The 16,770-nt window shown below is 38.5% G+C and overlaps 2 protein-coding genes across 2 annotated transcripts; both read left to right on the top strand.

Moving 5' to 3' along the window:
- Positions 1–287: 287 nt before the first annotated feature.
- LOC143853715 (uncharacterized) lies at positions 288–7,855 on the top strand. Its single transcript, XM_077363436.1, has 6 exons — positions 288–777; positions 863–937; positions 1,899–1,999; positions 2,232–2,278; positions 2,429–2,502; positions 7,256–7,855. Exons 1-6 carry the CDS (start codon positions 379–381, stop codon positions 7,571–7,573), a joined length of 1,014 nt encoding a protein of 337 aa, XP_077219551.1. The 5' UTR covers positions 288–378; the 3' UTR covers positions 7,574–7,855.
- Positions 7,856–9,767: 1,912 nt separating this feature from the next.
- Positions 9,768–16,699, top strand: LOC143854532 (ADP,ATP carrier protein 3, mitochondrial-like). Its single transcript, XM_077364549.1, has 5 exons — positions 9,768–9,821; positions 14,486–14,980; positions 15,362–15,560; positions 15,817–15,992; positions 16,086–16,699. The coding sequence occupies exons 2-5, from the start codon at positions 14,495–14,497 to the stop codon at positions 16,383–16,385; spliced, it is 1,161 nt and encodes a 386-aa protein (XP_077220664.1). The 5' UTR covers positions 9,768–9,821; positions 14,486–14,494; the 3' UTR covers positions 16,386–16,699.
- Positions 16,700–16,770: the final 71 nt, after the last annotated feature.

The following is a 16,770-nucleotide window of genomic DNA, read 5'->3' as shown; positions in this document are numbered from 1 at the left end:
GGTATCAATTTTCTTTGCCAGAGAGAGAGAGAGAGAGAGAGAGAGAGAGAGAGAGAGAGAGAGAGAGAGAGAGAGAGAGAGAGTATCAATTTTCTTTGCCATATTTAAACTGGACGCACACCAGTTTCAGCCCTCTCCTGCAAGTCAGCTGATATAGATACCCCGAAATCTTCTCTCACCGACCATCTGTCACTCTCCCCGCCGGTGTAGCCACGCTCCATAATGTCCATCCCCCCTCTCCGCCTTCCTCGCCACCTACCCCCCTTTCTTCCCAAGTCACCCCTCCACCCATTTCCCTTCCCATCCATTAGTCATTACCATAACTCTCATCACCTTTCCCTCAACACAACCATTTTTTCAACCTTGTGTTGTCTCTCCATGGCAAACTCCAACACTACTAATACTATTAGTAACACACATAAGAACATTGCGGACTTTGGTTTTCCTCCACCACCTCTGTCTCCAGAAGAACAGCAAAGCTCTCACTTTTATCCATTTGAATCCACTGATTTTCCTCCTATCTTTCCCATTTACCCTGTCATTGAGCAACAAAGCTCCATTTCTATGAATTTTTTAGATGGGTTTTTTCCAGATATGTCTATGAGTCCAGAACCCGCGGTTAGAGAAATTGGTAGCTTGAGCAAACCATCTGGTTTGGCGAAATCGTGCCTTTTGATGAGGGAATGGAGTTCTTCAATTACAAAAGCAGCTCGAAGCAAGAAAAGGATAGCGAGGCGGGATTTATATAACTTTAGATTTGGCCCTGATATCAAAGAGGTTTGTCCATTTTGTCATTAATTATTTTTCTAATTTTTGTTTCTTATATGCTTCAATTCATTTTAAAATATGGGTTATGGAACAGAAGCTGAGATTCTTGCTACAGAAGAAGCTGAGGAAAACTGATGTTAGTTCCCTTGGAAGAATAGTTCTCCCCAAGGTATTTCCATTATCCTTTCTTTTTTTTTGAGAAAATCCGTTGGTAAAAATCAGATCCGATCGCCCACAAATAAATGGAAAAATAGAAATAAGATGCAAGCCGAGATCAGTACCGAGGTTTTACGTGGTTCGGCTAAGATTCCTACTTCTATGGGCGAGAAAAGGGATCTTCACTGTTGGGAAAGTTACCTTGTTTCTTAAATTAACAAGGTAACCTAATTTTGGTGGAAAACAAAAGAAGAAAGTTTTTGTAGGTTTTCTCAAAGAGAAGTGATATTTACGCCCATTTTGATCACTAAGGACACCCGGTGTCAGTGTATCAATGACAAAAGGGGGGCTAATGTACTCGATGTCAGAAAAATCTAGTGGATTTGATTGCAATGTACACTGCCCTGGGTGTCCCTGGTGATCAAAAGGGGCGTAAATATCATTTCCCTTTCTCAAAACCTAAGTTCATGAAAAAGAGAGAAAACATTCTCTTGGTGGGAGGCTCTTAATTTGTTTGATAACTCCAAAGAAGAGACAAGAGAGAAAAGGGGAGAGAGGGAGAGAGAGAGAGAGAGAGAGAGAGAGAGAGAGAGAGTTTTCTAGGGTTAATCCCTTTGGTTTTTCTCCAGCTTTCTTTGGGTTCTCTTGTGTACAGTCTTGGTTGAGAGGACAAGGAAAGGGTCGTATTTTACAGGTTCACAGGTTTGCAAGTTAATCTTGTTGTAATCTTTGTATACTGTTTTCTCATAGTTCTAGCTCATGGACGTAAAGCATCTTCGCCGAACAACGTAAAATCTCGGTATTCATCTTGCAGGTTATTATTTACTTTTACTTTACCGTTTATTTGTGCAAGATCGGATTGGATTTCCCAGTGGATTTTTCTCAACATTCAATACGAGAAAGAAAAATGCAAGAATTATCATAAAATTAAAAATTTTATTTAAAATCTTTGTTCTGATATCCTGAATTGATAGAGAGACGCAGAGGCAAATCTCCCATTATTGCCGGTGAAAGAAGGGATCCAAATTCCAGTGAGTGATACAACATCTTCAAATGTTTGGATCATGCAATATAGGTAATATACACACATCTATACGTAATGAAAAGATCATATAAGCTTATAAACACGTACCGTTTTCTTGGATTGCTTTCTGAATCCATATCCATTTTTTTAGGTTCCAGTCACCCTTTTCTGGGCTTGCTTTATGAATCCATATTTAGGTTTTATACATTTTATTTAGGTTCTTCCCACCCATTTCATAGCTTGCTTTCTACCTTGATATCTGGATTTTATATAATTTATTTAGGTTTTGGCTAAACAAGAAGAGCAGAATGTATGTGTTGGAGAATACAGGTAATATCTCTCTGCCAATCCCAAAACAAAATCACTTTAATTGGTTTTTTTTTCAAAATCACTGATCTCTCTCTCTCTCTCTCTTTCTATATATATATATATATATATATATATATATATATATATATATATATATATATTATAAAACAGGAGATTTTGTTGAGCAATACGGTCTGAAAACTGGAGATCACGTCATCCTCTATCAAGACGAAGACAACCATATTGTAAGTATCCTGCTTTTTGTACTGTTTTATTGATTTTTCTCCATTAGAGGCATCTGACTGAGAAACATAATAGAGGCATTATGACTGGCCATAACCATGTAGCACCAGCCACGTGGCAACAAAAATCTAATGACTTCATGTGAATGTATTTTGGTTTTCCTTCTTGGCATAGCCAAACAACAACGATCCAAGAACGCGAGGAACAAATAAGCAAAAAACGTAGAAAATCTCACGTATGTTGTGTCTAGCAAAAACATAAAGATGCAATTGTTATTTTCACCACTACCAAACTCAATTGTCCCATACATCTTTATAATAAGAATTTTCATAATAGCAACATTCTAAGACTAATCCACTAACATATATATAGAAAGATACCTACTGTGACTCCTAATAAAAGTAAAGTTTCTAAAATAGTTTATAAAATCTCTTACTACTATATCTAGCATTAAAATATTAGGAAACAAAATAAAAACTTGTGGAAACCGTGTTCTCCATGTCTTTTAAGTTTCCAAATTTTCCATAGCCTTGATGTTTCAGATTTCCAAATTTTCACATACTACCATCTTAAGGAAGTTGCCGCAATTTAAAACTTGCCAAAAAAAGACCCAAAGTTGAAGCTATTGTGTAGGAAACTTTCCACCATTTGTGAAACTTTCCGTAAGATACATCTTCAAAATTTTCTACAAATTTTTGGATTACATCAGTTGCCCCACGTTAAGAAGAATTTGCCCTCAAACTCAATGCATCATCCTTCAACAAATCCCCTTCCTTTCCTTGTTTCAACCATAAAAGTTTATAGGGATCTGCATGGTCTGCAATGTCAATCTGTAACTCTGGTCGCAATAGAGTCCGATAGGATGTTCTCACAACTACTGCTATCGATAACCAACGAGCAAACCTTTTCTGCCACAGTACATGTAGTAAGAAAAGTATTGTTTTTGAGCCAATCATTAGAATTGCCTTGAGGGGAAATTATTGCCTTTCGAATGACCAGGGCTGCACAACGTCACCTTGCAGTTCTACTACTTCATCATCCTCGTCCTCGTACTCATCATAGATAGGTTTATCTTTGTCTTCATCATCCGCATCGACACGTAATTGCTTGCCCTCTCTCGAATTCTGTAGTCGTTGATAAAGAAACTGACGGCAGTTAAAAGAGAGGAAGGCTTCCCTAATTTTCTTCTTCATCTTCTCTCAGGTTTTGATTTTGGACTTTCCTTGAGGAGATCGTGTAATCTCTAGTTACGTCCACCATGCTAAGGCTTGCCCCTTCAGCTTCAAAGCCACAAGTTGGACTTGCTTGCGGTTGAAACCCCTTTGAACTCCAAAATTTTTTCTACTGTGCATAATCAATCCAAGAACTCTTACACAGACAAACCACCATGGAACTCGAGAATCTCTATTCTCGATCCGGACTCACAACTATGGTTGCTTTCACATGGATTCACAGGAGCTTCAATTCTCATCCTATCATGGAAAGGGTTCTCTTGGGTTTCATCTTCCTCCTTGGTCTCCTCCTCTTGGGGAGACGTTTCCAAATGGAGAATCTGGGCCGTCAAGTCTTTGACTTGCCTTCGAAGTGTGGCTAGTTCGTCTCATGCTTCAATACCCTCTGCCATTGAGATGGTGTGAGCTCCTCTGCTTTTGGTGGCATGATCTATCCGCCGACCAACAACATGAACTACAGTTCTGAAACCAATCTAGAGTAGCCAAACAACAACGATCCAAGAACGCAAAGAACAAGTAAACAAAAGACGTAGAAAATCTCACGTATGCCGTTGCTAGCAAAAACGTAAAGATGCAATTGTTATTTTCACCACTACCAAACTCAACTGTCCTGTACATTTTTTATAATAAGAATTTTCATACTAGCTAGCAACAATCTAAAACTAATCTGCTAACATATAGAAATATACCTACTCTGACTCCTAATAAAAGTAAAGTCCGAAAGAGAGTTTATAAAATCTCGTACTACTATATCTAGCTAAAGACAAAGTTAAAATACTAGGAAACAAAATAAAAACTTGTGGAAACCGTATTTTACATATCTTTTAAGTTTCCAAAATTTCCATAGCCTTGATGTTTCATATTTCCAATTTTCCAAATAATACTATCTTTAGGAAGTTGCCGTAATTTAAAACTAGCCAAAAAACCCAAAGTTACAGCTATTGCGTTGGAAACTTTCCACAGTTTGTGAAACTTTTCAGAATATGCATCCTCAAAATCTTCTACCAATGTTTGGATTGCATCACTCCTTTAGAGGGGTCTAATAAATAAGTGTCTATAAGAAATGACTATACTACTCTCATGCTTTTGGAAAAAAAAATCCAAAGAGGCATTATGGGTTTTATAATGATAAGTAGCAACAATCATAATTAAGCATATAGCGGAAGCGGCGGTTCTGACCGTCGGTGAATGATTAAGCTAGAAAAAATATTAGTCTAATTTTGGCGGTTATTTACCGGGGGTTTACTTCAAACTGCCATTCATTGACAATATATAGGGGCGGTCACAAACGCCTGTAAACATTTATGCTAGAAAAGCATATTTATATGGCAGTTTTTGTTGTTTTGGTATTGACGATCTTTCATGGCGGTCCACATTTGATCGTCGGTGAAAGGCTATATTTTGGGGCGGTTTTTAAGACCGCCGGTAAGGTCCACCGGTGGAAATCATATTTCTTGTAGTGAATAGACCCGAAATAATCCGTCGCTACACACACACACACACACATATAATATTATATATGGGAAAAGTGATTGTGTTCGGTCAAATGTATAAGCTTATATGTTCAGTCGGGCAAAAAACAGTGGGGGCCCACATTATTTGGGTAATCCAAAGCATTCATTTGATGGGCCCTGACCCTTCGATTGGATCATCCTAACCCTTCGATTTTATATGGTGTAAGCCCTTATGGTCCCTTATTTTTCAAGAAGTATTGTACGGACCACACTATAGGATGATCCAATCCGTCCATGTAAGTAGGTTGTGCCCAAAAAATCATTTTTATAGGATAATCCTAGTCCTCCGATGCCTATTCTTATTCTGCATTTTGGCATACTAAACGTGCCCTTGGGATTGTTCATTCGGAGTCTTCATCACTGGCATGTTCGTTGATGGAAAGAGATGGCTATATGACGTAATAGATTTCAAGTATGCTTTAGTAAATATTTTTCAAAATAAGAAGGTTTTTAGATTCTATGAAATTACTTAATAGGTTTTCGTATTTAGTTTAAATGCAAGTGTGGATGAATTGTTTTTGCCACTGGCTCATTCCACAGGTTGTAAGGGTGTGTTCTTTAACCATTCCCGAGATTTTTGTTCTAAAAATTAGAATTAATTTTTATCCTTTAGAGTCCTTCGGAATGAGAATTGTGTATTTTACCATCTCTAGAAATTCTCGATTTTGTGCAGCAGGTGATCGCGGAAAAGTAGTTTCATACTAAAAAGTTCGAGAGTCGACATGTTTCACGCTAAAAAGTTGAGAGTGGAGAGAGGGAAAGATCGTGAGATAGCGCCCGATTCCCTGAAGCGAGAAACATTCACTCTAGAAAATAATGCCGAAAAATTAGGATGAATTCTTAGACGAGTTGTTGAAATCAATAAAGAACACAATTTTCATTTTTTTAGGCTAAAAAAAATGAAAAATCACTCTAAAAGAAGGATAAAGAACGCACCCTAATTTTTCCAGGATAAATGAATATGGGGATAAATGATTACAAAGTAATCTAGTCACCTTGTTTTGGTTTGCCCTTCAATTAAAATCACTCTAGTATACCTGTGAAATAATGTGTAAAATAAAAATCCAAATTACCTCATAGAAAATAACCAAAATATCTCTATCTCATAAAAAGTGATTAAAGTAATGTATCTTGTAGAAAATTACAAAAATACCTCTATGTCGTGGAAAATGAAACTGGGCACTTCGATCATTTTTCATGAGACAGGTATTTGTTGTCTTTTTCTATGAGATTGGGTGTTACGAATCCGAATTGGCTCTAACGTGATTGATCTTCTTAGAGTGAAGATCAGCCTCTTGATCCACTTCGAGGGAAGGATCGCCCTTCTTTGTGCAAAAAGACACAATTTCTAGGATACTTTCTTCATTCAATAATCCTTTTCCAATTACAATCAAGCAATATATAATGGATTTTCTAGCTACCAATAAGACAAAAAAACAATCCTACCAAGTAGGAAAGATCTTTCACATCTTTGACTTCGTAAACACAATCACTCCTAATTAATAGCAACAATCGATGCTCTAGCAATGTACTAACTCTATTCCCTTAATTAATAGCAACAATCTATCCTAATAGCAACTTACTAACTTAACTCTCCTAACTAATAGCAGCAACCTTCTAAATTGATCATGCCCAACATGCCTTTCTCATCTTACGCCTTAAATGGCATCTTTCCCTGCACGTAACATTGAGGTAGTCTTCACGAAGAAATGAATATAGAGAAATAAAAGGTTATGTATGTACTCCATTGTTTTATTTATGGCACTCCATTCTTTAGTCCTAAACTTGCGCGATTGGCTCTTGATATCTTGTTGATAATGAGAAAAGAGCAGTTGGCTCTTGATAGCTTGTTGGCAATGGAAAAAGAAAAATATAAAGAGCTGAGTGCCAGTATCAAAATAAAGGAAAACAGAGAACATGTTTGTAAATTGGCATTAATACAATGCACATTTTATGAAGAGAAGAAAAAACATTCTTTTAACCTTGGCTCTCCTTGTGCAAGTGAGCAGTTCATCTCTGCCAAAAAATCGAAAAAACTACCTCCAACTGATTCAAGGGAGATCAAAGAGGAGGATGAGGGAGATCACAAGATTACTACTGATGATAGTATTTCAACACAGTCTGTTTTGGCCGCTGTGGATTCCTCTTCCTCCAAGGATTTATTGATGGAGAAAGTTGTTACGTGTTTAGATCCACCGATGGACGACTTCCGGGTCTATGACTACGGCCAACTTGATCTGTTTCCCAGCTTTGAAGATTGCGACCTCTCGCTTTATGATGATGACCTGATGGAAGGAAGTGAGGAGAAGGAGGTTGAAGTAAAATAAATAACCTTCTTTAATGTTTACTGGATAGAGATCTGTTTGTGTTTATGTTCTGAGTTTTTGGTTTTTGGTTTCTGGGAAGAAGAAGTTCCTTGTATTTTGGGGTGTTCACAAGAAAAATTAGCCAAGCTAAGAATTCTCTTTGCATGGGATAAGGGTTTTTGGTGGGATTTATATATATTTGAATGGCTAGGATTTGTCAATTAATGTATTTCTTACTATAACACACAATGTAGTTTCGTGCTACATAGTGGATTGGTTGGATCATCTTTAATGGCAAAAGAAGATTAATGTGAATATCATCTTATAATTATGATAGTCTCATAAGATCCCAGTAACAAATCATAACAAATCATAGAAGTCAATACTCTTATCAGAGTTTTTATACTTCCAGTACCATCAAAACGGTACCTCCCTTGATATTTGATCGAGCAATAGCGCACTTTTTAAGATGCTGCTGTTGGATCAAATATCAAGGGTGGTACGTCAAAGACATACCACCTTGACAGGACCTCACGGTCGGCCACCATATAATTTCTCCTCTTATCAAATGGTGTATGACGTAGTATGATCACAATTATCACTAATCTCATTAATAACTGCTGACAGTACGTAAGGCAACTAGTGTTAGGGTTTTGGATTCAAGCTAAGGTTGCAAAATGTGGAATGCCTGCGGTGTAAGAAAGACGATGACTAAAAGGATATTTTTGTAAATTTTGAAAACAAAAAGACTAGGAAATGGTTATAAGAGATTTGCTAGGGACCTTCGCAGAAAGGCATTTCACGGCTGGCTAATGCATGTGAGAGCAGCCTGACTTTTCAATAGATTTGGTCTTATTCGTTTAATTAATCAAATGGTGTATTAGGTTTTGGATTCAAGCTAAGGTTACAAAATGTGGAATGCGTGCGCTATAAGAACGATGATGACTAGGAGGATATTTTTGTAAATTTTGAAAACAAAAAGACTAGGAAATGGTTTTAAGGGATTTGCGAGGGAGCATCACGGCTGGCTATTGTATGTGAGAGCAGACACATCGATGAATTAAAAGAATAAGACAAAATCTGCTGAAAAGTTAGGCATCTCTCTCATGCAATAGCCAGCCGTGAAATGCCTTAATGCAAAGGTCCCTAGCAAATCCCTTGTTACAAATATCACTTCCTTTGCTCTTTTCACATGACATGGGTATTTTAGTCCTTTTCCTAGTCAAACCGAATTGATGGCATTTGTTTTTGGAAAAATTACATTTACACCCCCCTTTAGTTTCTAACACATCCACTTCTACCCTTATAGTTTAAAGAGGAAGTCTAGACTAAAGGGAGCCCTTGCAAAAAAGAGGTGAAAGGGCTCCTCCATTGGCTGCACATCACCATCATTTTTGACTTGGTGATGAGCAGCCAATGGGGGAGCCCTTTCACCTCTTTTGTGCAAGGGCTCCCTTCAATCTAGAAGTCCTCTAGTTTAAAACGTGACAACTACACCCCCTGTAGTTTCAATTTGTATATGGTAGGCCCCCTCAGTTGACGGTTTGTCCACAGATTGAAGGGTTAGGAAGATCCGATGGAGCTGATTTTTTGGACACACCCTATCTATGTCAGGGCCCATCAAATGAACGCTTTGGATCATCCAAACAATGTGGGCCCACTGTGTTTGGATTCAGGTATGGGCCCACATTGTTTGGATGATCCAAAGCGTTCATTCGATGGGCCCGACATAGATAGGGTGTGCGCAAAAAATCAGCTCCATCGGATCATCCTAACCCTTCAATATGTGGATGAACCGTCAACTGAGGGGGCCTACCTTACACAAATTGAAACTACAGGGGTAGTTGTCACGTTTTAAACTATAGGGGTAGAAGTGGATGTGTCAGAAACTAGAGGGGTGTAAATGTAATTTTCCCTTTTTTTGACTAATAATATCAAACTGTAGGTCAGTGAATTATAACAATAAGTTGGTTTTTAAGAATATGCCAAAACAATAGGTGGTCATTTATAAAAGCCTTATCAATTTAGCGGTTGCATTTTAGTCATTAGAAGATTTTAGTCCATCTCATAACGGCCATTTGCCAAGAATAGAAGGCAATGAGGTCTAGAAGCCATGCACTAGGAGCATCCACAGAACGCCAGGTAGGTTTTTTTTTTTTGTATTATTGCACCTCTTCACTCCCTCCCCTTTATATAATGCTCTCGTCAAGCTTATTTTCCACCCCACAAACAAAGCAGAGGAAGAGATTTCTCGGCCACCTTGTCTTGGGTGAGCACACTCCCTTTCTAGTTTTTTTTTCTTCTCTTGTATTTTATGCTGTGGAATACTGTTGTTTATAGTTTTAATCTGGTAGGTATTAGCTAGTTTTTGAGGTTTGTATTGGACATGTTTTATGCATAACTTTCCACCAGGACCTTGATTTTATGAGTTGTTATGATAGAGCATATATTCACCTTCTCAAGTAATCTAATTCTTCTCTTGGTGTGCCAGATTTTCCTAATCTTCTTGATAGCTGATTTTTTGTTTTTTTTTTGTTGAGTAGATACATCTTAGAGATGGGTTTGGTTGAATTGAATCGATTTGATAACTTGCATAGATAATGGAGAAAATAGGACAAAGAAAACATAGTAGAAAAGAGCTGGTAAATGTTTTAGTGGGGACAAGGATTCCTTCCAGTTCAGTAGCACAATGAAAGCCCACAGAGAAGATTGATGATGCATGATGGTCTGAACTTCAATCGATGATATTCTGTTAGAATATGCGAGATATCACACCGTCGGATTGGGTTGAGATCACACCATTGGATTGTCGTGGTGGTTGATTAAGCAAGTATACTAGAAGAGTGATTAGGAAAGTAGGTTAGGTTAGGAAGTTTCTATCTTTATTGCTTTCTACAATTACTCCTTGGCTTTCTATGTTTATACCTATGTGTGTTTTATATAAATACACATTAGGGCTCTTTGTAATGTATCCAAGCAATCAAGATTAGTGGAATCTCCATCTTATTTTCGATGCGTTCTCTTGAAAGATTAATTTTAAACTGTTACATTTTCTACATCAAATTTGACTATAACCTCAAGCAACCATATTTTTATTTGGACTAGCACCCTTGCCGAGTTTTTTTGGTAGATTTACTAGTAATGCTTTGCTTGTGACACTTTCATGCAATCTCAAGCAGATAGGAAATCACAATGGTCATAATTTTCAGGTCTTCTTTCTAACTTTGTTTATTAATCACCATGATGTTCTTGAATTCTACCAAGCAAAGTTAGCTGAACCAAGCCTTGCTCATTTCTCTTATTTTGTTGTCCAGACTTGTTGGAAAAGACTGCAGGTAATTATTTTTATGTATAATGAGTCAGGCTAAACTCAGTATTTAAAAACTTTGACTTGGACAAGAATTTGCCTAAGGGTGATACTGAGTTGATTGTGAGTCATTGATTGATTCGTCAAGTTCTTTTATTTACTTGGGGGGGATTCAAACCTAGTTGATTTAGGCAAGTCAATGATTGACCTGGGTAGGTTTTAAACAGTGGTCAAAATTAATTAAAGAAGAAAAAAAATCTTTAGAAGAAGTGAATGAAGGATTGTTGATGCTTTCTATGTGAAGCAGAGGAGTTCAGCTCTCATGGTTTCCTCAAATGTTCTTTTGCTCAGTTAGTTTGGTTGTTGATCATGGAAAAGTTTGAAATGAATTACCAAGTTCAAAAAGTTATTTTAGCAAGCGTGCTATGATGGTTGAGTGCCAAGTGAAGAACAGGGAAGGGTGGGAATTCCCGCTTCCAATCTACCTTATACCTCTTGGCATTTGTAAAAAGAAAGGAATATGAGTGCATGAGTCATAGCATAGTTTCAAAACTCCTCCGCATCATTGTCGGCTCCCCTGAGTTTGACTCCCTTTTATTTTGGCTGCATTTTTGTCCGAGTCCACATTTTGCCCTATGAAGCGAATCAAAACTCCTTTGATTCCTGATTTAGGATTGTGTCAACCGTGTACTCGATCATGTTGTGCCGAGTTGACTAGGATTTGTTCTGACCACGTTTGACCCGCATCTGCATCTTGAAACACTGATTTGGAGAGATTGGATCCTTTCCAGGTCACACTTCTTAATTATTACTTGAGACATAGAGGAATATTGCTAGCTTAACGGAGATAGCTGGATAAAAAGGCAGTAAGAGCTGAACATTTTCCACCAGATAGCGGGCATCAGAAAATGGCACACACTGTATTAGGGGTGGACATGGTTCCGGTTCGAACCGAGGAACCGAACTGAACCGGCACATATGGTTCAGTTCGTTTCGGTTCCATATCTATATGGTTCGGTTCCGGTTCTGATATCCTGGAACTGATGGAAATTCGGTTTGGTTCTGGGTTATGGATCTCGGAACCGAAAACCGAACCGAGAACCGACCCTCACCTTAAAACCCAATGCCTCATCATTTGATAAAATCACCACACCCCCTTTTAATTCACCCCTCTTTAACGTGTTGCTTTGCCTTTAAAATTTTAATTCAGCCCCCAAATTTGCGCCTGTTTGTAGTTCATATATAATTTTTGCATTGCCCAAATTTGTGCAAATTTGTGCCTGATTATCCCAAATTTGTGCTTGATTATCCCAAATTTGTGCATGTTAGTGTTTGTACATCATATATAAACAGGAGTGAACCGATTATAAACACGATTAGGCAAAATATCTACATTTGGTGAAGGTTGGGTAAACCCAGAACCGAACTGATTATATATGGTTTTGGTTCGGTTCGGTTCCAAACATATATGGTTCGGTTCTGGTTCCAATTTCAAGGGAACCGATTATATATGGTTTGGTTCTGGGTATACCCCAAAACCGAACCGAACCGAACCATGTCCACCCCTACACTGTATAGCTGGATAAAAAGGCAGTAAGAGCTGAACATTTTCCACTAGATAGCGGGCATCAGAAAATGGCACACACTGTCTTGTGATAACCAGGCAGAAACCACCTAGGAGATCGTGAAAACTTAATTTTGATGGAGAATTTCAAATAAGGCCCTGCAGGCTATGATACAGGCTATGGAGAATTTTGAAAACTTAATTTTGATGGAGAATTTCAAAACTTAATTCTAACAGGCTATGGAGATTTTTGACTACTTAATTTTGATGGAGAATTTCAAAACTTAATTCTAACAGGTAAGCAGCTGCAGGCTATGTAATTAGGAATGACATTGGTAAGGCCCTGTTTGTTTCAGATTGTGACAACCAATGGTGAGGGCCCCAACCAATTATTGGCCCACTTTGTAATTAGGAATGAGAATGGTTTTCTTGTGGAAGCAAGGGCAATGCTGATAAATGTTGATTCAACCACTAATGCTGAAGCTGTGGCCCTGAAGGAAGAGTTCTCTGTCCTTATCTTCAGATTGAGGGTAGTGCAAAGATGGATTGGTAATTCTCAGATCGAAGGCGATTCTCTGGGCAAGCAAGCATAAGAAAAATGGCAAACCACTTGCATTGCGATAACATGGCAGAAACCACCCAGGGGACTGTGATAACTTAATTGAGCTGCAGCATTCCAAATGTACTACTCTAACATGTAAGCAGCTGCAGGCTATGTAACTAGGAATGGTAATGATCATCTTGTGGAATAGAGGGCAATCCTGATAAATGCTAATTCAACCCCTACTGCTCAAGTTGTTGCCTTGAAGGAGAAATCCTTCTCTTATTTTCAGATTGAAGATATTTTAAAGATGGATAAGTGATTCTCAGACCGAATCCAATATATGAGGCAATGCTGGAGGTTCAACAGACTGGCCTGAGTCATTAGTGTGCGTGGGTGGGTGGGTTTGGGGGGTACTGCTGCATCAAAAGCATGCAGTTGCTACTTTCAGCTCTTTGCCCCCTTCTTTATTAATGTTTTTTGGCTCATGAGTTGGTCTTTGAGTTTGTGAACCCAATTGATATTACGTGTGACACACTTGCTCGCTGTAAGAAACACCTTAAACTATTTCTAGCTAGCATGTTTTATTTTAGCTGAATTTTTCATCTCATCTTTCAAATTTTCCTCCCCAAGTCCTTGATTATGATGTTTAGTTTCACTTAGGGATGCCAGTTAAACTAGTATCTTTCTGGATTGCGTAAATTTGCTTAACAGGCTTACAGAAAAGATAGTCCTGTTTCTTATGAGGATTCATCTTATCATGACGCCTCCTTTACCTTTTGGTAGGCCTACGCCCCATAGAAACTGCCTAACTGAGACTGTTCCCGGGCCCTAAACCAACCCCCTACTCTCTCCCTCTCTTTCCAGCTGTGTGTCATAATTAATAATGCCACTTGAAAGCATGCATTTACTACACTAAACTTCTTTTAATTCCTTTTCTTCTTAGCTGAACTCTGCAGTTATTATGGCTTTTGCTTGTACCATATTAATAAGGCCCTCGATGCATTTCTTTTATTACAACTTCAGGACATCCAAACACAGCCTAATTATATGACCTATCCAGAATGTGGCCTCATTGGTCTTGTGGAAAGATAGAAAGTAGTGTTTTTTAAGGCTCCATCATCACTGGACAATAGAAAGTAATGTTTCTTATGGAGAAATCTTGTCAAACTTCTATTGCGCAAAAAAAAAAAGAAAAAAAATCAATTTACATGAAGTGTAACTATTTGTTTTATTTTTTTCAAAATATTTAATATATTAATATGTCAAAGTCAATGCTTATGCAGTTCCTGAGTATTCTATAAGGCAAACATAAGAAGCATGCATTTACCATCGTTCTTATTTTCCTTCTACTTCTTTTCAAATGCCTCGGATCTTTCAGATTCTCAACACAGATTTTTATGGACCTTTGCTTTTGAATTTTGTTGCTGGATAAAAAAAAAATGATTTAGATTCATTTATGCTTATTTTGTAGCTTATGGTTTTCTTCTTTACCCTTTAGTACTGACAGCGTTCATGCAGGTTGTAAAGATGGCAGATGGATCACACCACCCATCTATAATTACAAGTATACATGGGCAGTCTCAACTCTTCTCTAGACTGTCTCCCAACCTTCAGGCCAGGATTACCTCCATCCATAACCTCTCCATTGCATATGTAAATGGAGGCCTGCAGGGTCCTTTACAGGCCTACCAAGCAAGTGGGTGTCATGGCTTCTTACTTGTCTCAACTCTGTCACCTGTGTTCGTCCAAGCACCCTCGGAGAAAGGTTCATCCGACTTCCTTACTGATTTTCTAATGGGAGGAGTTTCCGCTGCCATCTCCAAAACCGCTGCTGCACCAATTGAGCGTGTAAAGCTCTTGATCCAGAACCAGGATGAATTGATCAAGGCTGGTAGGCTGTCAGAACCCTACAAGGGCATTATTGACTGCTTCCGCCGAACTGTCCAGGAAGAAGGATTCCTCTCATTGTGGAGAGGAAATACAGCCAATGTTATTCGTTACTTCCCCACACAGGTCAGATCCTCAATTCAGACTTGAGAAATTTAGCTCTAGTTTATTCCATTTCTATCCTTTGTGTGAAACAACCAATTACTCTGAAACCTTAAGCAGTTAGAGTTGGTGTTACTTAATCATTTACACTTCAACACTCCCACTCACATGGCCCCTCTTTTCTGGGTTGGCCATACAAGTGGCATATGTGGGGCTCCTCTTTTGGGTTGGCCATACACATGGATTTTTAATATGAAGGAGTTGTTGGGTTTTGAACCCAGGAATAGCTCTGACGGTGTTATGAACTGGTGTTATTTAATCATTTATACTTCAACACTTTGTGCCTTCCTATCTGTTGGTGTTGCTTGGGTCTTTGACGGTGTTATGAACTGTATCCTACACCAGGCCTTGAACTTTGCTTTTAAGGATTACTTCAAGCGGCTATTCAACTTCAAGAAAGAAAGAGATGGTTACTGGAAATGGTTTGCCGGGAACTTGGCATCAGGAGGTGCAGCTGGTGCCTCTTCCCTTGTCTTTGTCTACCCTCTCGATTATGCTCGAACCCGTCTAGCCAATGATACTAAGGTTGCCAACAAGGGAGGTGGTACGAAACAACCAATTACTCCAAAAGCTTAAGCTGTTAGAGTTTGTGTTATTTAATCATTTATAGTTCAACACTCCCCTTCACGTGTGGCCTGGGTTCGCCATACATGCGGATTTTTAGTATTAGGAGATGTTGGGTTTTTCTGAACGCAAGACCTGTTGTGAGGCAATAGCTCTGGTACCATGTGAAACAAACAATAACTCCAAAAGCTTAAGCTGTTAGAGTTGGTGTTATTTAATCATTTATACTTCAACAGGTGAAAGGCAGTTTAATGGTATGATTGATTGTTTAAGGAAAACCGTGAAAACTGATGGCATTGTTGGACTTTACCGTGGATTTGCCATCTCATATGTTGCGATTGTTGTATATCGTGGGCTCTACTTCGGAATGTATGATTCTCTAAAGCCCGTTGTGCTAACTGGTTCGTTAGAGGTATGTTAGAATATGTAGAAGAGTGGTCTTTAGTGTGATCTTTGGAATTAGATTGGTATTAATGGTGTTTGGTATTTTGTTATTGTGATGCAGGATAGTTTCATGGCGAGTTTCCTGTTGGGTTGGGGTGTCACAGTTGGAGCTGGGCTGGCATCCTACCCATTCGATACAGTGCGAAGAAGGATGATGATGACCTCTGGCGAACCCTTCAAGTACAAGGGCTCATTGGATGCATTTCATCAGATCATCAGGAATGAGGGTGTCAAGTCCCTATTCAAGGGTGCCGGTGCAAACATACTTCGTGCAGTCGCAGGTGCTGGTGCACTGGCCGGTTATGACAAGCTGCAGCTGGTCGTCCTCGGCAAGAAGTATGGATCCAGTGGTGGCGGCTAATTATAGCCGGAGGTTGTCACCTTTGATGATGACGGACAAGAAGATGGTAATTTTGACTCATTTTCTAGTTTCTTTTAATGAATCAAGCATTGTCTTTTTGTACAGAATTGAAGTCTTTTTTGTTTTGGGTTCCCCCCTAATTTAAGGGTGTAATAGTATTTAGTTAAATATGAAATGACTTGGATGTATGTTTACTGATTCGGAGTAGTTTTCAGGTGCTTTTTATCAGAGAATAGTACTAAGTATTTTGTTACTCAATGGTTTGTTATCAGACCATATTGTTTTATAGATAAGAATTCTATTTTCTGGTCTCCTGTCAAAGGGATTCTTGGCAGTTGGTGGCTTTGTGTCTCGATGTTTGAATATTTATCAGTGATTTTATCTT

This window comes from Tasmannia lanceolata, unplaced genomic scaffold (assembly GCF_043159265.1).
Source record: "Tasmannia lanceolata isolate RefF3 unplaced genomic scaffold, GAP_Taslan_0.1 ptg000020l, whole genome shotgun sequence".
Lineage (NCBI taxonomy): Eukaryota > Viridiplantae > Streptophyta > Magnoliopsida > Canellales > Winteraceae > Tasmannia > Tasmannia lanceolata.
Note: the sequence above shows the minus strand (reverse complement) of the source record. Positions and strands in the feature narration are given on the sequence as shown.